General features: G+C 39.4%; 1 protein-coding gene across 2 annotated transcripts; it reads right to left on the reverse strand.

The window, feature by feature from the left end:
• Positions 1-8,967: 8,967 nt before the first annotated feature.
• Positions 8,968-25,699, reverse strand: Abhd13 (abhydrolase domain containing 13). 2 transcript variants are annotated; one of them, XM_026400151.2, is made up of 2 exons: positions 25,432-25,699; positions 8,968-14,490 (listed from the first exon to the last, which is right to left on the reverse strand). In XM_026400151.2, exon 2 carries the CDS (start codon positions 14,468-14,470, stop codon positions 13,457-13,459), a length of 1,014 nt encoding a protein of 337 aa, XP_026255936.1. In that variant the 5' UTR covers positions 14,471-14,490; positions 25,432-25,699; the 3' UTR covers positions 8,968-13,456. The 2 variants fall into 2 exon arrangements, with proteins under 2 accessions (XP_026255936.1, XP_026255946.1); XM_026400161.2 differs by lacking the exon at positions 25,432-25,699 and adding an exon at positions 25,034-25,257.
• Positions 25,700-27,520: the final 1,821 nt, after the last annotated feature.

Genomic DNA, 27,520 nt, shown 5'->3' on the forward strand with positions numbered 1-27,520 from the left:
CTCCAGAGCTTTCCGACCTCCAGTGTTCCTAACGGTTAGATGTCCATCTCCCTGGGGTTTCCTTGTTTCTCCTGCTGTTTTCTCCTTGTCTTCCAGGACTTTTACCATGTGTTCCTAAGTGAGGACCACTTTGTGCTTATCCTACCTGGAGCTCTTCTACCTTGAATGTGTAGATTGATATTTTTCACCAAATTTTGGAAGTTCTCAGCCCCTGTTTCTTTGGGTCTTGCTGTGCTTTCTGGCTCTCTCCTGATGCACACTTTGCATCTCTCTGGGGCAGTTCTCTTGTTTACAGGTTGCATTGTCTCCAGCAATCCGTCTCCAAGCTCTAATGCTGCATGTTTGACTACTTTAAGCCTGAAAAGTCTTTAATTTCAGTTATTGTGCATTTTCACTCTACAATTACCATTTGGCTCATTTAAAAGAAACAATTCTTTTTTTATATTCTCTAGTTGATGACACAGAAGCTGGTTTCTTATTATTATTCTAAAATGTTAACTATCTGATACTGGAAGCCATCTTTGTTTACCTCTGGTCTGAAATCGGATATCAGATATCTCTTCTTCAAACATACTGGAAGCAGACCCTAAATATTTTAGTCCAAAAAAGTATAAATAGTGATATTTTTCCTGAAACAAATGTGTCACCTCTTCTGTGTAATAAATACATATATAGTTGTTATAGCTTGGGGAAAAATGTACTATAAAATTATTGTAAAGTTTTGCTGCCTGTGGCTTACACAATCTTAAGGAATGTTATTGATATGTTGACTTTCCCTTGTTTTTGCATAATCCTATCCCATGTCAGTGAAAAGATTTGTTCTCCAGCTCATAGAACAGTATTATGAGTAAAACTGGGTCTATCAGTCCAAGTTTAATGCAGCATAATTGATATTAATTAATGCACATATTGATGCTGTCATCAATCAATGAGAACCATGTGCTAATTTAAATATTCAATTTACCTGTGAAAACAGGAGCTATCATAGATCTTCCATGAATGAGGACCATAGCATTTAAATTGATGCAAAAAAAAAAATATATATATATATATATATATCCAAACATTCTATTCCATTTCACTGGATAAAGAACAGTTGAAACAACAATTGGACTGCATTTATTTATAATGTGCATAAATACAATCATGAGCTTCTCTTAGTCAAAGGAGACACGTGTCTACAAAGCACCTTTTGATCAACACCTTGAAACTCTGAAGTGGCTTTAAAGGTTCACATCCTCAGAATCGCATAAGGCCCTTGCTAAAAGAGACCTTTGAGCCCAACTGAGCCAAACCCTTAGTTTGCTATGAGGAAACCAAGACCCTAGACAGTGAAATATTATCCCTGAATCACAGAACTCCTCATAGTGGAAGGAGAATCACCTTAAACTCTATTTACAACCAGATTGAATAAAATGAGTTTTTAGAAGGAAAAAAGCATTTGATAAACATAAACTGTACTTGCACGCAAAAGAGAAACATTGCTTTATATCTCCAAACTGTGAACTGCATCATTATATAGAAAATTCTAAAAGATGGATGAAAATACTTATAAAAGCTTGCTCTTGGGCTAGGGCTGAAGTCAGTGGTAGAGGACTTGCCTAGCACCTGTGAGGCACTGGGTTCCATCCTTAGCACCACCTATAAATAAGTAACAAATAAAAGTATTATGTCCATCTACAACTAAAAAAATATTTTTTAAAAGCTCCCTTTCCTCAAATTCTCTTTACATTTTTAATTCTTTATGTCAAACAACAGAGATTAAGTCATTGGGACTCTGAAATTAAAGACCTATAGTCCTGTTGAAGACAGACAGGGATGCCCTCTTTCATCACTTCTATTCAACATGGCCATTGACATCCTGGCCAGAACAATTAGACAAAGGAAATAAAAAAAGGAATAGTAATTGGAAAAGAAGAGCTGAAAATATCCCTATTTGTCAACAACATGGTTCTATGTTAAGACAAAACAAACAAACAAAAAACACCATGACTTCTAGAACTCATAAACAAATTTAGCAAAGTAGCAGGATATAAAATTAATACCCATAAACAAATTTCATTTCTGTATACCAATGATGAGTCTGATGAAAGAGAAATTATTAGAAAAGATACCATTCACAATAGCCTTAGGGAGAAAAAATACTTGAGAATCAATCTAACAAAAGAGGTGAAAGACCTCTATAATGAAAACTATAGAACACTAAAGAAAGAAATTGAAGACCTTAGAAAATGAAAAGATCTCCCATGTTCTTATACTACCAAAAGTGCTATGCAAATTTAATGCAAGTCCTATTAAAATTCCAATGTTATTTTTCATAGAAATAGAAAAAGCAGTCATGAAATTCATTTGGAAAAATAAGAGACAAAACAATACTCAGCTTTCAAGAAAGGTGAAGTAGGAGGCATTACAATACCTAGATCTTAAATTTTACTACAGAGCTATAGTAATAAAAACAGCATGATATTGGCACCAAACCAGGCAAGAAAACCAATGGAACAGAATAGAAGGCACAGAGACAAGCCCACATGAATACAGTTACCTCATACTAGACAAAGGCACCAAAAACATACATTGGAGAAAAGATACCCTATTCAACAAATGGTGCTTGGAAAAAATAGAAATCCATATCTAGCAGGAGGGCATTAAACCAGAGACCTGTGCCTACTAGAAGAAAATGGAGGCCTGAATCTCTATCGTGTTGGCTTAGGAACTGACTTCCTCAACAAGATTCCCAAAAGTGCAAAAAGTAAAATTGAGAATCAATAAATGGAATGGTTTCAAACTAAAGCCTTTTCATAGCAAAAGAAACAATCAAGGATGTGAAGACAGCCTACAGAATGGGGAAAATATTTGCCACCTGTACCTCAAACAGAGCATTAACCTTCATGATATACAAAACTCAACAAACTTAATGCCAAAAGAACAAATAACCCAATCAGTAAATGGGTAAAGGAATGAACAGATGCTTCACAGAAGAAATGTGAACAGTTAACAAATATGTAAAGAATGTTCAACATCTCTAGCAACACGAGAAATGAAAATCAAAACTACAGAGATTCCATCTCACTTCAGTCAAGATGGCAATTATCAAGAATACAAGTAACAACAAATGTTGGTGAGGATGTGGGGAAAAGGGTACACTCATACATTGCTGGTGGAATCCCAGCAAATTGGTGCAACTACTCTGGAAAACAGTATGTAGATTCCTTAGAAAACTTGGAATGGAACCACCATTTGACTCAGTTATCCTACTCCTGGCATATACCCAACAGATTTAAATTCGGCATACTACAGTGATGCAGCTACATCAATGTTTGTAGAAGTTCAATTCACAATAGCTAAGGTATGGAACCAACCTAGGTGCCCTTCAGTAGATGAAAGGATAAAGAAAATGTGATACATATATACAAAGGAATATTACTCAGCCATAAAGAACAGAGTTATGGTATTTGCTTGTAAGGTGGATAAAACTGAATACTATTATGCCAAGTGAAATAAGAGAGTCCCCCAAAATCAAAGATCAAATTTTCTCTCTGATATGTGGATGCTAACCTACAATAAAGTGGGAGAGGGAAGAATAGAAGTTCATTGGATTAGACAAAGGGGAATAAAGGGAAGGGAGGGAGGATAAGAATAGGAAAGGCAGTAGAACGAATCAGGTGTAATTTTCCTATGTTCATATATGCATACATAAGCAGTGATACTCCACATTATTTAGCCACAAGAATGAGAGCCTAAGTAGAATAAGTTATACCCCATGTATGTACAAGATGTCAAAATAGGCTCTACTGTCATGTATATCTAAAAAGAACAGATAAAAAAGTACTATTGTTGCTCTAAAAAGATTAGTTTAAAATTATCTAATATTCAATATTTATTAGAACTGATAAGTATAGTCTCTTTGGCAGAGTCCAGTGATAGACAAATTGTCGTCACTGGAGCAACTGTGGTCTAGCTCTCTCCAAATTGGTAACTGACCAGGTTTTCTCTGCGTGGACCAAGCCTATATAACAGCTTAACAATTTGGAGAATAGGTTAATGAAGCTCACGTGCTAGTGCAAACTGCCCTGGGGGTGTGGGCATGCTTTTCTTAATATGTTCTTGCTTCCTTCTAAGTGCTCACCAGAAGCACCTCTATGACTATACTCCTACCACAAGTCTCAACTTTAGTCTCCACTCCTTGTTCAGTGTATCTTAATTCTCCCAGCCTCTATCCACTGTTCAACTGCAAGCTGCTTCTACATCTTTTAGGTTTTGTTACAAGCAGCACCCTATTTTCCTGTGCCAAAATTAATTTCAGTTCCCTACATAGCTGTAAAACATTAGTCAAATCTCGAATTCAAACAAGAGAACCTCATTCTCAGTGTGGAGGTCTGAAGTCTGAAATCGGGGTCAGCAGAGCACATCCCCTCCAGAGCAGCTTCGGGGAGAGTTGGTTCCTTGCCTCTGCTAGCTCCTGGTGGCTGCTGGTGTTAGGTGGGGGGCTTGGCTTGTGGGCTCATCACTACAATCTCTACCTGCATCTTCACAAATATTTCTCTAAGTGTCCCTCTGCTTCTTTGGGGACACTTATGATTAGATTAAAATAAACTCCCAAAGTTTATTGGATTAAAATAAACTCCAATAACTTAATCCCATCTGCAAAGACTGACCTTCCCTATAAGGTAACATGCAGATGTCAGGATAGAATCTGCTGTTTGCAGCCATTGATCAGCCAACACCCAAGCTAAAGGCACCTGGTGAATTAATGCAGCATGTGGTCTGCAAGTGAATTCTCTTGCTGCCAAGAGCATTATTGGAATAATTGACAAGATTTGAAAGGGATTTGAATTCTGAGCATGTAAGAGAATGTTTTCAGGAAATAATGAAATACTCATGGGTGCTGGTTCATTAGCTTGGGAACTTACTGGAAACATGATTCAAACATTGTCTTTACTTCCAACTTTTTTGTAAGTTCATGATTGTAAGGAAAAAAAAACAAGAACATCATAAAGAAGTAGATAGAGGAAAAGGAAGGGGAGGGGGTACAAACTGAGGACCTCCAGAGGAAGAAGTGAGGTCAAGTAGGAAGGGGAATTCAATAAAGTGTCAGAGCACCCTTTGCTCCCAAAGAAGATCAAGAAGCAATCTACTTTATGAGCCACATTGTAATGTAGGTGTGTACTCTCCTCCATTCCCACATTCTTTCTTCCTGGTAATTCTTTCTCGCCTCCCAATAGGAGACAAGAACATGCTTTGCTACCGTGACCTCAAGAGCAAGTCCTCAGGTAGATTTGCTCTCAGCCCTCCTTCTCTTCCAGATTTAACCATTAATTAAGATAGAAAGGGTACTGAATCACTCAGTAAGTGTTCTTGAATTTAAGCCTCCACGCAGCAATAATTGTTGAGATAAGGGAAATCAATTGTACTATTAGAACACAAAATGACTTATATTTTAGATTAGCTACTCCCCTTAGAAATGGAATGCAAATAATCAAGGTGTGCAATATACAGGTACCATACAGAAGGCAAATTTGCATCTGAAGAGTCTGAATTCACCCCTCCCCATGAAAGGCTTCTGTTTTTGTTTTTAATTAAAAAATGTATAAACATTGTTAGCCATCCACGCCAACTATCTTGAATACTAGTAATGAAAATAATGCTATGTATGGTTCAGCTTTAATGATCATATTTTAATTATAAAAATGTTTTAATTGCATGGTTGCTTTAATAACTATCATTTTTGCTGGGCTGTGACCCTTGAGGTCATCTTAGCTTTAGGACCTGGATTACTTTGACCTGCATACTGTCCACTTTACAAGCATCGGGGCAGCCCAGTGGTGCAGACAGAGCCAAGCGTTTCCTGCTCCTAAGTACATCTCTGGAGAGCAAAGGTACTCCATATTTCCTGTAGATGTCATCATGGAGTACAGGGAGTGCAGGACTTACCATGTAACATGGATTTTTTTTCATCCATTGAATGTTTACTGAATCCCAGTTACATGTCCAACACATTGGTCTCTTCGTTGGGGAAAGATAATTGTTCTCACATAAAATCTATATCTAGGAAGCTGTGTACTTGGTGTTGGTGTCTAACTCAAGATGCTGTGACTAAGGTGCAGAAGACACAAATCATAGATAAGGGTGAAAGACAGTGATAACCTGGGGGGATGGAGGACTTGGCATGAGTTCAGTTCTCTTTCACCTCCAAGGTCATCTCCAAGATCACTTGTAAGAAAGAATTAAAACTGTGCTGCCTTACTCCTGTGGGCTGCAGTAACAAGATGCCATAGACAACATAAATTTAGTTCTGCAGTTACGGAGAGTAGAAGGGTCCAAGACCAAGATGTCAGCAGAGCCTGTGTCTGGGGAGGGCCTTCTGCCTGGCTCTGCTCCTGCCACAGGACACGGATCCCAACATGACCCACCTCAGTACCTAATTATCTCCCAAAGAACCTTCTTTGTAATACCATCCTGTTGGGGGTTGGCGTTTCAACACATGCAACCTGGAGACACAGCATTCAGCCTGTAATGCCTGCTGACTTTGCCCTTCCCCAGCCATGATCCCTGGCCAGTCCACCACATGAGTTTAGCACCGAGGAGTCTTGAACTCACACCTCTGGGAGTGAAGAAAAGAAAGGCCAAGGTATGCCAGTGGGTTACATTATCCCAAGGGTCACTCTTTGGTTTTAAGATTAATGATGATCAACTTTTATAAAGGGAATTGCAGGTACATGGTGTTTATTTAAAAAAAAAGATGACGTGAAAGCTGGTGGGTAGTCACTCTGAGTAGGTGACACACGAAAAGTGACCTTCCCTGGTGCTCTGGGCTTAAGCACTCTCCACTGCCCTGCCCCCCACACACCTCTGCTCTTTGCCCCTCTCTCTGTCTTCTGCTCAGCTTAAGCTAGACTCCCTCCTGTTATGTGAGTAACTTCCAACATTTCAACTTCAATGATTAATTTGTGATGTGTGTGCATTTAACTTCCAGGTTTGCTGCTTGTAAGTCTAGGTCAGGAGCCTTAAAAAATGTAAAATAGCATAGTAATTACCTCAGTGCTTCATTTTCTTCCTAAAGAGGGAAAAGTTTGGACTAACTCTATAATTGGTGGGCACAAGTTGCTTAGCACTGTGTCTGGTGCTATGTTAGATGGAAAGAAGTGTCAGCCCTGTCAGATCTTGGCTTGTACAAACAAAAACAAGACAGTATGTAACAACTGAATTAAATATAATCAAGTATCAAAGTACAAAATGCTTTCAATGTAATGAGTATTTGGAAAGGGGAGGAAACCATTGCCTAGAGCTACCAAGGTATTGCGTCAGGGACCCAGAAGCCTTGAAGTGGGAGCACATCAGATCTAGAGGAAATCTCATCGGGCCTAAAGCAAAGCAGGGAGGAGGAGTGAGTCGATTCATGGAGGAGAAAGAACAGATACCTTTGCACCAGGCTAAGCTCTGTATGCCAACTCTGCCCTGCAGACAGAGAAGTCTAACTTTGATCTACTGAGAAATGCAGCCACAAAAACCCAGGGACAGGGAGGGGCGTGGAATCCTCCCCAAGGGGGAGAAGAGCAGCGAGGCTGAGGAGTGGGACCCGTGACGTTGGAAATGTTCAAAGACTACTAAGAATAAATGCCAAAGGAGTCAGAGCAATAGGTGGCACCCAACAGGCACTCGAGGAAAGCGCCAGCTGTCACAGAAGGACTCCAGGGACTGGAATGGCAGCAGAGGAAAGTTTGGAAATAACTGCCACTTGAGAAAGAAAGCAAGATCCATTTCAAAAGACTCATGAGGCCTCGGGAGGCTGGCTCTGAGTCCTCCAGCTGTGGTTACTTCCGAGGCTGAGGAAGGACGACAGTCCCAGGCTTGGCATCTTGATTTTCCTGTGGGAACAGTTAATTACTTTGAAGAAAGTGTAGTTCACCGCTTGATACTTCCAATTTGCAGTTCACAGCAATTTTGGGAGTGATCCTGAACTGGTCCACTTCTGATTCCAGTTCAACATTTTGAACCTATTCCAACATGAGTAACTGGTTTGAACTGCTTCATTGAGAAAATGACAAATATGGTTGGCTCTAGACTCAGAATTGGAGATCTGAGTGCAAATCTAGGTTCCTTTCTGCGTACACTGTCACTCAGCCCTTCGGAGCTCACTTTTATAAAATAGGCTAAAAGTTGCTGTTGCTGTTGACTTGGTGACGTCAATAGTCAACATCTGGGCCCTGCAGTTAAGTATTCAAAACATCTTCCCTTCCCTTTCCCTCAGTATGATGGGACTTGTCTTCTCCGAGATTTAACTCTATGCTTTTCAGGATGTAGCTGACTGAAGGAAGAGTTGGAGAGTAAAGTGAGAATGTGAAAACAACCCTTTTGTGGGGGGTGGGGGGGGGGTGCCGGAAGTGGTGTAAAATTACTTTGCCCTGGACAGGCTGGTGACCTCTCCAGCCAGTGTGAGAGATCCCACAGAAACGGTCTTCAGGAAGTACGTGCCTGCACATCTCTCAGGGACACTGAAGGCTTGTCGACACTTGTCAGTCAGCTTGTGCAGAGTCCATCCAGGCAAGAAAACGGCTTCTCTCCTGAGGGAAGGCCTGTTACAGACCACACAGGGCTCAGCAAACACATCCATTTTGACAAAATAAAACCGTGAACTAAAGTATCAATGGGAGAGAGAACTGATTTATTGAAGAAGCACTTCTCGAGGTCAGAAGGCACGTGCCTAGGAACAGGAAAACTTTCATCCCCAATCATGTAACTAGGGGAGTGCTTTGGGGCCTAGTCATTCACCAGTGGTCCACTTAAAGGAAATACCTGTGGTATCAGTTGAAAGTTAATGTGTGCGGGAGGGTGATACTCTTGGAAGGAAATAGAAACCTTGCTTCTATCTTTTATCCATACCATTAATAGAATAAAATTAACTAATTTCAGTGCAAACTCAGGAATTTTATTTAACCATCAGAAGAAACTTAAATGTCCTATGATAGACTTTACATTAACAGAAACTCTAAAAAGACTGAATACAAACTAACTTGACATTAATCAAACTTTTAATGTATCAATTTATTGCATATGTCAGTACAGAAAAATAGAAAGTATATCTTAAAAGAAATTAAAAAAAAATTTCCTTGCCATGGCTAGCACACAATGTACTATGACGTTCAAATCTGAGTTATAAAATTTTATTACTACTTCAAACAAAATATGGTAAATAATAAAAATATGATTTACATTATGAAATTAGACTCACTTTATCCTGAATATACTTCAGTATGTTGAAAACAATTTGAATTTCCAATATATGCTGTACTGACAGAAATTGTTATAAATTAAGTTCAACACACACCCATTACATTTGTATATATGGCACTTTTGTAAAAAAAAAAAAAAGTGTCGCTTAGTCTTATTTTTAAACTACATTTTTAAGATACAAAATATAAATGGAGGTATATTTGTGCCATTTGGCAAAAAAATGTGTTGACTGGAATTAGGATGATTATTTCTTTTGCCATACAAATGGACATATTATTTCTGATGAGCTAAGAGGAGGTGCATATGTGAGAATAAGAATAAACAGAAATATTTTTCATTTTCTACCTTATCATTTAAAAAATAGATGTCTGTGCTGTCATTTCCAGCTTTACCTGAGTGATATGAAAATACATGAATTTAAGAGATAATCCAAAAGTTACTTATGACTAAATTTTCCTTTCACAGCTTTTATTTTTTCCCCATAATTTTCAAATATAATAGGAAAAAGGGACAGGGGAATATTGGAGGATTTCAGGATCTTGATCATGACCTAAATGAAAGTGACTTCTGTGACATCCTTCTTCTAAAGTTCACCTTACCCTAGCCTCAAGGAGGGGAGGGCTCACTAACGTAAACCACTATTAGGCTGTCTGAGCTTACAAGATCATTTGTATAAAATATGGCCTTCAAAGTTAATTGCCAAACCTATTCTGACCCAAGCCAATGGTGGCAAGAGATGAATAGGTGAGCATCAGAGGGCATAAACTCTCAGCAGTGATGACTGCAATATGGTCATTCCAGTGACTATTACCAGAGCCGTAATGTGTCTACAGAATTCAGAAAAGCATTTAAAGAAAATAAAAATTTAGTCAAAAACCTTTTGCAAAAACTTAAGGTAGTGGCAATGTGAACTGTCCACTTTGTCATTAGAACTGCTTTGCATTCAAATGTGGTTTTGCAGTTTTCAGTTCCTTAGTTTGCAGTGTATTTTTTTTTTTTTTTTTTTGGTATTGGTGATTGAACTCAGGGGCACTCAACCACTGAGCCACATCCCTAGCCCTATTTTGAATTTTATTTAGTGACAGGGTCTCTCACTGAGTTGCTGAGTGCCTCACTTTTGCTGAGGCTGGCTTTGAACTCGTAATCCTCCTGCCTCAGCCTCCAGAGCTGCTGGGATTGCAGGTGTGTGCCACCACGCCTGGCTGCAGTGTATTTTCAGGATTTGTTTTTTAACCAATTTTTGCCTGATTTTTCTTTTCTTTTGCAAGGGAGAGGGTTAACAGGGATTGAACCCAAGGGCACTTAACTGCTGGGCTCCATCCCCAGCCCTTTAAAAAATTTTTAAATTTGGCCTGGGGATGTGGCTCATGCGGTAGCGCACTCGCCTGGCATGTGCGGGCATCACCCCATAAAAATAAAGATGTTGTGTCCACCGAAAACTAAAAAATATATTAAAAAATATTCTAAAAAAATTTTTGAGACAGGGTCTTCTTAAGTTGCTTAGTTGCCTTGGAAGTTATTGAAGCTGGCTTTGAACCTGCAATCCTCCTGCCTCGGCCTCCAGACTTGCTGGGATTATAGGGCCCTAATAATTTTTTTTCTTTTTCTTAAAAAATATTTTTAGTTGTAGATAGCTACGATACTTTTTTTATTTTTATGTGGTACTGAGGATTGAACCCAGTGCTTCATATGTGCTAGGCAAGTGCTCCACCACTAAGCTACAACCCCAGCCCAGGGTCCTAATAATCTTTAAAATAATAAATTTGATTTTTATTTCTAAATAAGTTTTATCTCTCCATACTTAAGATCATTTTAGTATTTCCAAATTTTTAGTTTAATAACTTAAAAGGGCAGCTAGGTAATTCACAAATGAATTTTATGAATGAGCCAGAAATGAACACACAAGATAATCTTACTTCATTTCCTTCAGAGATGGGGCCAAAACAAAGGCATGGCTCATGTACAAGTCACATTTTACTAAGACCAAGTGTTTCGACTACAATTTAGAAATTTTTTAAAAAATAATGCTTTGTGGACCCCTAGAAACACGAGCTTATCTTCCACCCCTTTCCACACAAGCAAGTGGCCTTGAATACAGAAGCTGGTACAGACAGACAGTACAACCCCACGTGGCCCTGCCCCTCACTGGAGAGAGGCTCTTTAGGAAGAGACAGGGCAGGAATGGTACACGAGAGCTCCGTAACATCTTACGTCCTGGCTTAGAAACCCAGGAGGATTATAAACCTGAAGTATACCCCCCCCCAAAAAAAAGGCAAAATAAAAAAGCACTGATGAAGAAAACCTGACACTTCATCAGCATGTTTCCAACCGAGTCAATCAGCTCCTCCACAGTGCAGCTGAGGGATTATTACATGAATACGCAACAGCAGAGTGCCCAGGAAACCTTAAAGATACAGGCAGAGCTGTGCCATGAGAGCTCAGGTCCAAAGACGGACATTTTAATTTTCTCTTTCCAATACATTCCTACTCAGGAATGCTACTGTACATAGCAGGATTTACAAGATGAAAGGCAGCCTGCAATTGTGGAGAATTGACACAAAATACACCTCCCGTAATATGTGCTACCAACTTTCAAAAGCAAGACTTCTTATAATTAAGAATGTATAGAAACACATTATTCTTAGAAATCATATTTGCTATTATTTATCTTTTCTAAATCCTAGCATAAAGTCAATGATAAGAATGCTATTTAGCCCTATTTCCATGGAATATGTCTTTAAATTACAGTCAAGATTATTGACTCATTGTTTCTCTGCTCTAGCTGCTTTGTAGAAAGCAAAATATTCAAAATGTGTTCAAACTGGCATCACAATGCATGGAGCTCAGTTACAGTTAACTTTTAAGGACTTCTTGGAACAATCTGGCACAATTCTGTCTCACAGCTTATATATTTAATTAAGGTAAATCTTTTAAGTTTCAAGGGACTTAAGAAAAATCTCCCCTACTTTTCTACGTGTCTACACACGGCTCCCTGCGTAAGCCATTCAATTGTGACACATGGTATCAGGCTGCTTCACAGAGCTCTAATTCCTCATGCTCACCTGTCCTCACGTACGAAATTTAAAACTAAATTCCCCAAACTGTCTTTTGATACAGTTCTCTTTGACAGCAACTGGAATATTAAGTCAAGAACCTAGGTGTTTTTGCTTTTGCTTTATATTTTTTTTTATTTTCAAAAACTCTAATAAATGATCATAACCCTTTGGGGTTAGGTGTATCCTAGGTCCTGGGGCTTAAATATCCAATATGGAATTATGTAAAATGGTATGTACAATCATGTAATAGGACTTCCTAATTTAATTCTTAAGCAAGTTCTAATCTTCGCTATGGGACTGGTATTCGTGGTTCAGCTTAAGACTTACAAAATTGACAGAAGCTAAAATTCTCTTTGCCACCAAAATTACAAATATTAAAAAGTTCAAATATGCACAGAAAGCTGCAGTAAGACTCTAAATTTCTATCTGCATGCCATGATCCAGACTGTACCTAACAAAAACACGGTACATTTATATTGGAAAACAGGGTCCCATTTATTTGTAAGAAAAAGCTGGATCTCAGCGTCCACCAGAGCAAAGGTCAATGGCAACCTGCACACAGGCCTCAGTTCCACTTCTTGCCAGAAACAAAATAGAATTTACATAAAAATAGATATAACCCAGATAACCATATACACCAGTATATGGCCAGTGCTATTTACATTAAAAATGTTGCATTGCATAAGTCAAGGAATAAAATACCATCATGCATTTCATTTTAACTTTTAAGGTGAAAAATGCAGTTATAGAATTAAGTTTTCTTACCATGATTGTCCCAATATTTACTACATGAATTGCATCCAAAGGTTTCTTGCTCATGTGTCTCCTTTCATTCATTGCCAGCTATTAGCCTAAATGTGACACAGATTATATGTCACTTAAGCAACAAGAAACTTTTGAATAACCTCTATTATACTGATGTACTAAACTAAAGTTATGGATATATAACCACATTGAAAGTTTTGATGAACATGTGTCAAATAATCCCAATAATTACAGTTCTTCAAATGTAAAAAACCATTTGGATCATCATAAAGGTACACTGAGGTCCTTTCAAAGTTTAATGTCATTCTTCAGACAAGTACAGACGTAACACACTTCTAAGAAAGGAACATTCTTTATCATTCTGCACAAATTAAAATACAATGCATTAATCAAAAAGGGGAGCATCATATAATTGTTACACTAGATGACGTTTTTGTCATTTCTTCAGGAGAATGACTCTTTATCACTTCTTTGATGAACTGTTCCAGTGCAGGGAAGTAGCCCTGGCACTGCCACGTGTCGTTATGAGTTCCATCTGGAAAAATGGCTAGCCTCTTAGTCCGAGAGGGGGAGAGTTCATAAAGCTGCTTCATCATTACTGGTGGAATTAGTTGGTCGGAGAGTCCAGAGATGAAAAGTGAAGGCATTCTGCACTGAGAGATTTTTCGGTAGGACAAAAATTTATTTTTGTAGCACCATAAAGGAAGGTAACGCATTGGAAAGAATGAAAATAAAGTGCTGGCCATATGCGGTATGCTTAAAAATGTGTTCTCCACCATAATGGCTGAAATCCTATGTGAATTTTCAGAAGCCAAATGAATGGCCACTGCTCCTCCCAAGGAACGGCCAAAAAGAAAAATTTTTGTCTTATCAAGGTCAGGTCTAGTCATCACGTAGTCTAACACAGCTTCGGAATCTAAATAGAGCCCTTCTTCACTTGCTTCTCCTTCGCTTTTTCCATATCCTCGATAATCAACAAGCAAAAGATTAACTTTGAGGTTAACCAACATAAGCAATGCATTTGGTAACCTGTGACCTATGTTGCCTGCATTCCCATGAAAATAAATTATAGTTGGGGAATAGGGTGAATTGTCTCCAGTGTATCTTATTAAAATAAGATTTAGACGGACTCCATCTTTGGTTCTGATGAAAATGTTCTCATGTGGAATACCAGTGGGCATGGGAACATAAAGGCGTGAAGAGGACGGCTGTTCTGGGAAATAAAGCAATACATCCTGGAATTTATAGAGAATACCTGCTATTGATATGAAAATTAACAAAAGTAAGATAATGCCTCCATACAGATGAAAAGTCACTATTAAAGGTAAAAGAGAAATACGACAGAGAGCCCAAGACCACGAAGCCAAGGCTATTAGCCATCTTTCAACGAAGTTCCACAGCATCCAGGACTTTTCCATTGTAGCTCTCCGTAAGTATCCTAGAGAGAAAGATAAAGGATATCAATAATTCACCATATACCCATTACTTTTAAAGATCTGTGAAATAATGCAGTTAGTATCCTTGGGAGCCTACATGACGCCACAAGAAACAAGCTGCTGTAATTCTCATTGCCCCACTCCTTCACAACAATCTCCAATCTAATGTACCCTTCAGAGGTATACTTATGAAATGCAAATATTCACTGAAATTATTCAGTTTTTAAAAAGTGCTTACTTACTGCTAAGTACCTTCATTCATGTGTTTTCAATGATGTGACAGGAAAATGATGACGCCATTCCCAATTTTACAAAGAGGAGATGGAGTTCAAGGGCTGAAGTGTATGTGGCCATAGTCCCACCTCTACAGGCAAAGGAGCGAAGAAGCAAAGATGCACGACCCCAAAGCTCACGGCACGTCAGCTGCTAAGCTATGTCCATCTAGGGCAAGTTCTGCTAAAGAGGTAACTACCCGATTCTAACCCTGCCAAACCAAGCCAATAGAGTTTATTTTCAATATCCTTTTATATTTAAAATTATAAGTAAACCAGGGTAAAAAAACAAAAAAAACCCCAAATATTTCCTTCTACCTGAAGGTTTTTAGTTAATACAATACTAGAATATTGATCAATTTTAAGATTATTTTTGAGAAAAAGTTTAATGTCTTTCACACTAAACATAAGTTTAAGATTGCCAGTGTTTTGCGAGGTACAGGATCTCCTACAAAACACTTGTAGAAGGTTCATGATAAGGTGTTACCACTGATCGCTATAACATATTTTAATACCAATAAACACGTGGGGGGATAATGTGGAACAAATGCACAGTAATTCTCTTAAGAACCAGAGGCAAACAAAAAAAAAATGAGAAAAACTTTAAAATATTACTGCAGCATATAACACACATAAAAAAGTAAGAAGCTATCAGTTTTCTTTGTTACAAAACAGTAGTCTACACAAGCTATCTTAACCTGCCTGGAGTTCTTTTTGCCATTTTATCAGGTTTCTCAGGTAATATTTATCTACTTAGGCTTATTTACTAAACTTTTGAAAACACTTAATCTCCCTTTATACTTTATTATACCACAATAAAGAAATTGCACTTATCTTCAATAAATAATTGTTATTGATTTTTAAAAACTCATTGTGTGCCATGAGCAAAAAAAAGCATTTCAGTACATATGAAATTTAAAACTGAAAGATCATCATAAAATCAAGTTACATTGGTTATTAAGACAATGAGTTGAATGGTTTAAAGAACTTGATTTTCACTATTATTTCACTCAACAGACTTTCGTATTAGAATTCTTATTAAAATGAATCTTTCTAAACCCACAAGTGGAACTTTTCTGGATTCAGAGAAACCAACACTGCCACCCAGTTGCAGGAAGTTTTATTACAAGGGGTACCTCCTGCAATCTATAAAGTCCAAGATTAAAAACTTATAAGCAATGCCCAAATGCTGCTGGTATTAAACCTGCCTACAATTAGATTCAAAGATGTAATAGACTGAATAATAAGCCTCCTGTGCTGAACTGAACTGTTTTAATGATCTGCCAAGCTATTCATCAGCAGATTGGGCAGAGCTAATTTACACAACTTATCTGGGCACTTCAACGTCCCTTATAACAGTTACTTCATTTTATCTTTTAAAGTGTAAGTGATATCTGAACGATTTTGTGCTTAAAAGTTTCATTAGGGATATCTAAAAACAAACTTCATACACAAAAATAAAATAATTTTAATTTTGGCACAATGATTTGAATTAAAATGTCTGGGATAATTTGTGTTTGTGTGTATGTTAAAGTCCTACAATGTATCATAAGATACTATTTGTTTCTTTCCAGGCATAGTGGCACACAACTGTAACCTTAGCAATTTAGGAAAGAGGTGATCTTAAATTCAAGGCCAGCTTCAGTAACTTACTGAGACCCTGTCTGAAAATAAAAAGGGCTGGGTACAGATCAGCAGTTGAGTGCCTTAATACCCGCCATTGCCCCCATCCCCCCAAAAAGCTACGGTAAAAAATGTCAAATTTTTACTATTTTTTCTACAGCTAAACAAAAAAGTCATTTGTGAATTTATGACAGAGGTATCAAAATGAGTGATTCAAACATAATTTATTTGGTGATATAGTAGGTAATGGCATATTGACATTACATCACCCTTAAAATCTGTGAATAACTTTACTTATCACCCATTTCCAATCTGAATGTTCAAGAGTGAAAATTTTTAAAATGCCTGCATATAAGGTTAGTAACAAAGTAATAAAAACATTTATAAATGCTATAGCTATGTTTCTCTTCTTTGCTTCTGTGATGAGCATTTCTGGCTTTACTGCTCCTGTCTGTTCTGTTCAAATCAATAATACCAGAATTTAGTGAGTAATAAGACAAGGAAGATACAGAAATATGAGGAACACATTATCTGGATAATCAGGGATGGGGGGCCTTGGCTTTCAAATCAAAGTTTTAAATAGTCAGGTAACAACACCACAAATATAAAGCTCTAAATAAGTGGAAAAAGCATGTTTTTTTTTAAAAAAATTGTAGTTGTAGATGAACAGAATATCTTCATTTGGTTTTTATTTTTATGTGGTGCTGAGGATTGAACCCAGTGCCTCATGCATGCTAGGCAAGTGCTCTGCCACTGAGCTACAGCCCCAGCCCGATAAAGCATATTTTGAAATTTAAAATACATTTACATCTGTTTAGATAAAAATCTATAGTTAAATTTTTCAGCTACTAAATTTTCAAAAGTTGTTTTTTCTAGCCTTTTTAATGTCTAATTTCAGTAAACAATACTGACTTTAAATCTTTAAGGCCAGGAACTGTTTCCCTTTTCACTACTGTATCCCTAAATGACTACAAATACTCAAGATCAAAATGTTTCATGCATGAATAACCTAATAACTTATCTGAACTATTAGATTTCCAAGAAAACACAGTAATATTCTAAGCCACAGGTATGTTTAAGACTGGATGTCAGGAACAAATGGCACATTTGGTTAAGTCTTTTATTGTTTAGGAATAAGAAATTTGGGGGTTTTCCACAAAATGTTCCAGAAAGGTCACTCCAAGTGACTCGGAATGAACACCAAAACTTACAGTAGAAGTGGCCTCCACAGCAGGAATCCACTCTGAGGGCATGTGTCCTCTGACACGCTGCCACTGCAGGTGGGTCAGACTCACGGCTTGCGCTGTTTTCCTCACGCCATTTTTGTCCGTTTCTCCTCCCTACTCTGAATCATATTTATACCTTGAAGATGCTATTCGAGGAACTGGATCAAGCACACTTCATATCAGGAAGGTTTTTTATTTACTAAACTAGCTGAAACCATGGCAAAGCACAATGACCAGCACCATGTGTTAAGGGCCAACAACAGCCTTTCCTAGACTCGGCGTTCTGATGCCATGGACATGAACGGACATGAACAGACTGCACAGGGGCCGCAGCCTACATGGTGTGGGCCTGCTGTATTTTGTTAATAAATTATAGTGAAGGGTTAACAAAACCTTTCTCCTTTCCCATATAAAAATTGGCCTTTGGTTAACCCTTCGGCAGTTTCCCTGGAAACGTAATAAAGGTGAGATATCAGCTGTGTTTCTAAGCAACATTGTTTGTGGTTAAAAAAAAAAAAAAAAAAAAAGACTCCTACTGGTGAGCGCTTGTGGATGACAAAGACAGAGCCCCCAACCACACTGAAAGCTTAAACAGGGGTTTCTCTGAATGGAACATGATTTGTAATTGCCTTATCCTTTACTGACTCCTAGATGCAATATCTATGTGTTACAGAGGATGCTATTTCCTGATAAGCATGAAGCAGCTAAGTAAGGTCAGACCCACATCCATCCATGTGTTATCTTGCCACCAGATCTGAGCTATCACCTGGGAAACGCACACTTGATGGTAGCTGACATGCTGGCGTGTTAGCCCTTATCTTCCAACAAAGCAGAGGCTGAGGCTCACTATAATATTTGGATCTTGTGAATTGAGTGTCCAGTTGATCCCAAGACTTGATTATGCAGGATAAATGAGGTAATTGGTTGTCCTTTAAAGTCCTGTGTGGCAAAGCATCTATGAAATGTGTCATTGGAAGAGAATTATTTGACAAGCTCTGTTGCATACTAAAATGTATTCACTGGTAATACTTTAGCCTCATATACAATCAAAAGAAATCATGACTTTAATATGGTCAGAGTTAAATCAGAGTTTTTACCGAGTAGAAGGGTTGCACAGTGGGAAGAAACGCCAGACCTGTTCTCTGAAGACCACATGACAGTCAGCCTATCACCTCTCCACTTCCACCCATCTGTACAGCTATGTAATTTTAACCTTACCCCTGCATCTTAAACAGCTGACTGATCCCCATTTCTCAATTCTGCCTTTGCCCTGTTATCAGATCTTATCTCACATGTCAAACATCTCTAAAACCCATTAATATGTGGCTTTAACAACTCCCAGTTAACTCCTTCACCACTTGCTGAGAACCCAAGAAGCAAGCTCTTACCATGAATCTCAGAGTAAAGCTCACTTACTGCTGTATCTGAAGGATGTTTCTCTGTCCATGCTGCAAGACGCTGACCTCCAACTGGTGATCACTGTCGACTCTTCCTCCAGCATCAATATGCTCCCATTCCTACCTCTCTCTAACCTATCCCCCTAGACACTGGCATTTCCCAAGGTCCGTCCTTTCAGGTTCCTTTTACTGTTTGGATCTGGATTGTACCCACAAGTCTAATGTGTTCAAGGCTTGGCTGCCAAATTGTAGTGCTACAGGGAAGTAGTGGAAACTTTAGAAGGCAGGGACAACAGGAAGGGAGGTCACAGGAGATGGCCTGGAAGGGGACACTGGGACCTGACGGGCCTTTCTCATTCCTTGCTTGCCATTCAGCATCAGGTGGGCGATCTCCTCCACCATGTGCTCTGGGTCATCACATACTGCCCCTCCACAGCCCAAGCAATGGGAACAAGCGACAATGGACTAAAACCTCTGGAACTTTAAGCCCCAAATAAATCTTTATTTAAGGTTATTCCCTCAGTTATTTTGGTTCAGGTAAAGAAGGCTAACTAACGCACTGGACTTTTCACTCAGGGACTTCACTTTCTCGTGATTTCAATTATCACACCTGTGTGTGAGTGAATCCCAGTCTCTTCATCTGCAACCTCAATTTATTTCTGAAGTATCTGACACTTCATTGACATCTCAAACTTCTCCAAACAACTCTTCCTCCCAGCCGGAGTTCTGTATGCATTATATTAATTATGAACAAAAAAACAGCCTATAAGCAACTATGTCTAAAGAACAAATTCAATGAGTAAAGATATATACACAAAGAATTGTGTTCGTGTCAAAAGTCACTACATATGTATTACAGAAGCAAAAAACAAGTATCTTATTATAATATTACTGATATTATATTAGAATGAAAAAACCATAGAAATAATTTTGGTGCTTTCTAACGGATGTGTTTTGAGGGATCCTACTGATATCTGGCACCTCTCAAAAAATCTATTGAGGCGTAACTGATCTTTATTATAATGCACAGGCAAACAGATACGATTATGATTCCTTCCCCCTTAATAGTTCTGACGTATGGAACTTAAGTATCAGTGACATCCTATGTACGGTGCAGGAATTCTGATCATCATGTACCTTATAGAGGTGGTGATGGTCCCCTTGTGAATTTTATGGTCCTGATTAACTTGGTATGGTTAACTGAAATGCTCTGTATGCTTTCTGTCTTTAAATTCAAGTTTGGGTGGACAGTAACCCATACAAGACTGTGAATAAAAATAAAAATGTCACCATGTGGCCAGAAGTGCTAGCTGAATGAGAAGTCTACTATAATGGCCACAGTTGTCTGACCTCCAGTGATAACCTCATGTGCTCATGCTCCTTCATGTTCTTGAAGATCACAAATGGCTCCATTTGAAAGAAAAAACATTTATGTTACTATTCTATAAACGGGTGCTTAAAAAAATAAAGCTGAAAACTGAATTTATGACCAACCCTATATTCTGAGTACTCAGAATACCACTGTGTGCCCCCAAGGAGCTGTCAAATCTGGTCTGGACCACTGGAAAATCCTACAAATGGCTTCCCAGTCTCTTCCCAAGCAATGGCCATCAGGTCCCAATACATCCTACTACACTATGTAAAGATAAACGGCAATGCCACAAGTAACATGTGCGAATAACTGCTGTGCTGATCAGAGTGTGTGGATAGTGTAGGCTATTTACAATGATAAATGCATTTCAGTCCTTACGCTCACATAGTTCAGGGTCCGCCAAATAATTCTCAACTCCTGAGCCACTCAGGAGACACACACATATAAACAAGACTGTATGTCTAACACAGGTTCATTCAGTTACAGAGGAGACAAAAATCAAAGAAAGATCACAACTGTCCTGAAAACAGCATAAGAAAATAAAAACCTTCACAATACCATCTACCTGGATCTCAAAAGCTTGTTTACTTACAGACACCAAGCGAAAACTTCTGCTTTGTTTGGTTCTTAAGTTTGTCTGACTCCAGCGTTCAGAATCTTACTTTTTCTATCAAGCAGCTGTCTGTTATTTATTTTTAATCACTCTGCACAACTATTCTAAATACTGCTAGCTCTTTTGAATAATCTAAATAAATACTTGGAAAAGAGAGGACATTAGAGCAATTAAACTTGGTGAACTTTAAATGTTCCTATTAAATCCAAAATCTTTCTATGCTAGTGCTTCTCAAGGTCACTACAGACCCCTAGATGTCCTCAAGACACACTGTTGGGCCTCACAAGCTCAGAATTAAGCTCCTAATAACACTAAGACGTTCTTTACCTAGTGACTGACATCTCCACTAACAGTATACAAACAATGATGGGTAAAGTTGCCAATGCCTTGGCAGGAATCAAAGTAGTGGTGCTAATGCGTAGAATTATCACCCTAAGCTCATAGTAAAGAAGAGGGGGAAAAGTTCATTTCACTGAAGAATGGCACCAAAGAAGCAATAAGTTATTCATTTATTTGTATCTCAACCAATGAGTACAGTTTTCCAGCATGCTGTGTGACGTGTGTCGCAAAATGGCAAGCACACAGGAAGCACCTGTGCTGTATACTGAAGTACAACTGAACTGTAAGCTGCGCTGGCTGCTTTTTTTAGGTGGCAATATTTTCATTTGGAAACTCAACTGACAAACCAATTATTCAGACTTAGGTGTTTGGCAGACACCTTCTGGAAACAGAAGCATGTTTCCAACTGCTCCCCAACACTTCCTTACTTTTCTAATGCCACTGTGGTGGTGGTGTTGACAAATGTGAATTCTGAATCTACTAAACATGCCACTATTTGGAAGAATCTGTCTTAACCAACAATATAGCCTAAATGACCAATGAATGTCACAAATTTAGACATGAGTAAACATTTGTTGGAGGATAAACCAACAGATTCTAATACATCAAAACAAACACTATTCGATGCAGGTTCCAGAAGCCACTATGTAACTGACCTTAAGGACCCAACTCTTGTGAGTGTTGGAGTAGCACCAAAGAACATTCACGATTCCTGAGAAAATCATTACAATATTTACAACCTGGCATGAGCCTGATTTTGGCCATGTTTCACCTCAAGGATCCTGAATGCAGAAACAAGAGAATCTGTCTTCTATTAAGCAGACATTAAAAATTATTTTAGAAAATGGTAAACGATGTCATAATCCTTTTGTCATTATAGTTGTTTTACATGAAACAAATATCACTTATGTTAACATGTAATAGACTTAGAAACTCCCAGTTATAATTTTTAACACTTATTTTTTAAAATAAAGGGGTCCTGAAACCAAAGGTTTGAGACCTGTACTGTACCTTCTAACTGCTTAACTTTATTGCCTTCCCTCCAAGAAACTTGCTTCCTTTAAATTATGAATGACACAGTATGTTTATTTAAATTCTTTGTGCCTTATATCATAAATTATAAACTTAAAGTTCTTTACCCAATAATGTTTTAATAAAAATTGAAGACCAACAAGACATGTTTCAATAATCATTGCCTTAATAACTAGGAGAGTAAAAGGGACAAATCTACCATTCTATTGACCAAAAACTTTTTAAGACAAATTATATTTTAATGAAGGTCAGAACAATAAAACTCTAATTATTCAAATTATGTTTTAATTGCAGAAGTGAACAACATATTGCAAATATATATTTTGACTTGCTGATTCCACCAATGGCAAAAGAACTTTGAAAGCTACAAATGTTTTATGTGAATGAGTTCCCAAAAAGCAATTTTGCTATAAGACTAAACAATTATAAATAGAATTAGAAAGTCCTAATTCACAAATACACAATTATGTTTTAAGGTCCTTCAGTTGGCCTTAAAATTGATAATTTTAGACATTTGTCTAAAAATAAAAATTGTTTACACATAAAAATGCACATCACTGACAAGGCAATGGTGCAGGTTCAAGTGAAGAATGCAAAGAGGAGAAAGTCAGTTCATGGGTCACTCTGACACCCACATCACAAGGATAGCAAGGACCTCATGGAGCTCCCTGATGACTCTAGGGCAATTCACAGCTTCCAATCACAATCGCATGATAAGCAACACAGAACTGATTCAGCATTCCTACATCAATGTATCTTCTCTCCTGATAATCACTGGAAAGGTAAGAAACCGTGCCAGCTGCCTAGCTGAAATGGAAACACAAATAGCTGCTATCAGGGTGTTGGAGACACCACAGAATGAATTATCTATTTCCCTAATGGTTACCCACATGCCATCAATAATGAAAATGTGTGTATTAATAGTCCTATGGGACAAATGAACAGTAACCGTCTAAGGAGGTGGTGGAGGTCAACTGAGTGGTTTAGAGAGCATTATGTACCTGCAAAAGTAGATACCTCAAAAATCATACTACGTAGCAACTTAGTAACATTTTGTGGTTGCTCTCTTCTGAGGAAAACTAAAATGTCAGATTTTGTTACTAAGCAAAGCATTCATAATTTGTTCTGAGATTATAATATCTGCAAGTAGGAAGATGGTAAGCAATAAGAAAAACCACAAGTCTCTAAATGTAAATACTGACGTTATGTTAGGTTGATAGTGAAATTCAGGAATTCTGCAACTTATAAATGGGTAGTGTTTTAAAATTTAATCTATGAACTAGAGGGATAAGCCTTGGAATTTATTTTTTTCATATGAAACCAATGCTACAAAAAAAAACCTGGATTCTCTGGCTAGCTTGTAAATGCATGCACTTCACATCCTGGAAATACTATACCCTTACAAGGGATTTCAGCAGAATGTACTATTTTAGGAGTTAAGACCTTTATGAAACAACAACATAAAATGTAATAATGTCTCATGAAGTCTGTCATTTGAAGAAAAATCCTTAATTGAAAGAAAAAGAACTAAAATGTTTTTAAAAATCTACTCCAAAATAGGGTATTTACAGGCTCCAACTTTTAGTCAACTAAACAAGAACTGGAACTTGGAATCTCTGAGTAATGGTTCAATGAGTTCTAAATTTATGAAAACAGAGAAATAGAAATAAATTCTCCGGAGATAAGTGACAACAGAGGTACAACCAGAAAAAAATATGAGGTCCAACAGTTTCCTGTGCCTACACAACGTCATATTGTTGGCCCAGGACGACTGAGTTGAGTAAATCCTCCTACTCGGACAACAAGGGGACTATAGCATACCTGGAAAGAGAGCTGTGAGCCCAGCGCTCCCTGAAGGCACAAGGTGCAGAAGCTGGCTTGTCCTCATGGTTCCACACAGACTATCAGGAGTGTGCAGTGGAAGGAGTGGGTGTTTTGGGGTGTGGTCTGTCAATAGCTAGGTAACTTTTGCCAACTCAATTTAAATATGTGTTTTTTTGTATGTAAAAGGAAGATGAAACAGAATCTAAGTCAAATACTGCTGAGATCAAATATAATAGTGTTAATAAATGCAGCTACTTCTATTTAAACAAATTTAAACCATTTTATTACCTACTAGAGCTGCGTAAGTAAAAGTACGCAGAACTAGGAGTCCAGCTAGATTTGGATTTAATACTGGAAATGACTCGTTGAAGACTGTGCCACCTGCACACAGAGAATAAGACAATGCCTCATTTTTCTGTCAAAATCGGCTCAGGTGGTAGATTCTCTAGCTCTCCTTGGGCCACTACTGCCAACATTCTCCATTCTGCAGGTGGTGTAAACTCTGATGGTGAGACTTACAGCTGGTGTGAGCAGGTTTATTATAACTATGTGAGTTCCTTGCTGACAGAGACTTCATCCTGCTGAACTCTGCAGCAGACATTGCTAGGTACTAAAAATACACAGTGAGCCCCTACTAACAGTGATTGACTGGTTGATGAGCTAAGTAGGATAACATGACACAAAACATCAGAAGGACACATTCTACTCTCATGCAGTAGAAGGAAATTCAGTATTTTAGTCAAAGATGTGACCAATCTAAGCATGCAGAAAAATAACTTAATAATCTACGACAAAAGGGAGGAGGATCGATGAAAACCAAGCATGAAAACTTGGATCCCGCACTCGCCTTTCTCTTCGGTCGCTATTACTTAGGACGCACAGGTCAAGAGCTGCTGAACGGAAAGACTTGTTTCTGGTCCTTATCTTGGCCAATCACACTAGTCTGCACTTTGCTTAAGATGAACGATGACAGACATTTACAGGAAAAGTGGCTTCCCTGTGTGGGCTGCCCCCAGATTTCTTAGAAGCCCCAGAACTTCTTGCAGAGGCACTGGCAGGCGGAGCTCGTGGCCGACGGCGGGGGAGCACACCTGCGCCGCGACCTGGCGGCGCTGGGGGAGCCCTCTGCGCTCCGGCGCGGGCGGGCGCCGGGCGGGCGAGTCCAGGGTCCGGCGTGCGCACGTCCCGGCCCTGAGCCGACGGCGGGGGCCTGCGCCGCCCGCGCCGCGGTCCCGCTGCACTTACTCAGGCTTGCTGGCAGGTTGCGAGGTCGGCCGCGGGCACGAAATCGGGCGCCGCGCAGCAGCGTCGCTCCGCGCCGCTTCCGTCGCTCCTCATCCTCCTCCTCCAGCCGAAGGGCGGCCGCCGTCGCCACGGTCTAGCCCGGAGATCCAGCGGCGCGGCTCTTGGCGGCTCCACTTCCGGCCAGCGCTCGAGTGTCGCCGGCAAATGTCCCCGCCGGCTCCCACATAACCTGCTCTCCGCCGTCCTCCCGGGTGGGAACCGGGCCGCCCTTCCGAGCATGCGCGGAAACCGCGGGCCGAGAGGCTCACGACGGTGGCCGACAGGGTAATTATACCTCAGCGCCTCCTTGCGGCCAAGGTTGCGTGGCTAACGCTCGTGCGTCTCATAACCCTGGGCCTCGCGAAAGGCGCTCGCGATCACTACTCTCCCCCGGGCCTCACCCCGCAAAAGCCCATCAGACCTTGACCCCGGGGACTCCACGACATCGCCTTTCTTTGTTTTGACAAAGAAATCCTGTCTGCCCGTGGGGTTGTTAGGGTCCCCCTTCTGACCCCACGAGTGGAGTGGCAGGGCAGAGGCAGGCCTGAATCCTGCACACTGGGAGGGTTCTTCAAAGGAAAAGAGGATTTATTTTTTCCAAGTTCCATAAAGCACAAGCCTGCGGGAACGTGTTAGGTCGTGTAGGTCATTGCTTCAGGTGGACCAGCATTGCACCCTTGCAAGGAGCTGGTTTACCCGGTTTACCCCATCTGCCTCGCTTTACCCCAGGGCCAGTCCCATTCTGTAAGCTCTATTTTATATATAAAGAGGAAATCTCCTAAGTTGTTGTTTTTGTTACGCAACTGGGGCCTTCCAAGAAACTGAGGCGACACAAAGACACCCCCCAATACCCCCATTCAAATCCCGATTCTTGCGACCAAATCAGATTTTAGACCTGTTGACGGGAGTAACAGGAATGGGGAAGGCCACACTCAAAGGAGGGAGTGGGTCCTCTCAGATGAGAGAGGGATGCCCTGCTTCTCCTGCACCTCAGATTTGGAAATCCCTGCGAAATTTCCAGAGAATCCCACCTGAGGTCCACCTCTTGACTTTTGACAGCAGAGGGACATAAGACTCCCAAGTTACTGTCATAGTAACTCTAGGTCACCTTGGCCCGTGCTGACTCCAGTTGGATTCTTAACCATACATTCTTACAGATTTTATGGTTAAGAGGAACTACCCTTTCTCCCAGTTTCAGGATCCAGTCACAAAAGACTCCCGGGTTCTTCCAAAAACATTATCTTGGGCCTGCACTTCTCTTGCAGTTAACAGGTAGTTTGCAATGGAATATGACATATCTTGTCCCATTAGGCCAGGCAGGTGAATTGACTCTTGGAAAAGAAATCATGTGCACCGTGAGCCCATTTTATAGAATTATTCTCTTAAGCTCATGTCCCCACGATACTCATCTGTTTGTTCCCTGACAGTTTGGTTGGTTTTAACAAATGTATCTTGCTACTAGATAAAAAGCTCCAGGAAAGTCTTAAAGTATGACTTACATAAATAAATTAACAGTCACAGCAACTCTAAAAGATACTATGAGAAAATCAGTTACCTGTCCAAAGCCAAAGAATGGACTAATATACACCAGGCAAGAGTGAAGGTTTACTTTAATGATGGTCTTGCAAGATCAGGGTGCCTGGTGGTCAGGATGCACAAACTGAGCATTACCAGAATTTTATGCCCTAGAACTCAAGATCCTGCCTTTGGTTCCTCATTGGTCGAGTACTATGGGGTGTTTTACTGTCTCCTATTGGGTTATTTAAAGAAATCTACCTTTAGTTGTCCCCATCTCCCTTTGTTCTCTTGTGGCTGAAAGTCTCCTTGGATTGAGCACCTTTTGACACACTTTATCTCAGGTCAGCCCTTGCTTCTCCCTTCCTGTTGGTGAAGGGACTATAAATTTGTACATTCCAGTGTTAACTGCTTTTAACTTCTTATTCTGCTGTACTTGAAGCTGCCTATTTTATATCCCAAGTCATTTCAAATTTAAGGCTGAATACTGTATTCTGAAAATGGAACCCTGGACTTTTTAGTGTGTGTGTAGTGG

This window comes from Urocitellus parryii, chromosome 2 (assembly GCF_045843805.1).
Source record: "Urocitellus parryii isolate mUroPar1 chromosome 2, mUroPar1.hap1, whole genome shotgun sequence".
Taxonomy (NCBI): Eukaryota; Metazoa; Chordata; class Mammalia; order Rodentia; family Sciuridae; genus Urocitellus; species Urocitellus parryii.

Coding starts and splice junctions, on each gene's coding strand:
- Abhd13 (XM_026400151.2), bottom strand. CDS start 14,470: ATGGAAAAGTCCTGGATGCTGTGGAACTTCGTTGAAAGATGGCTAATA.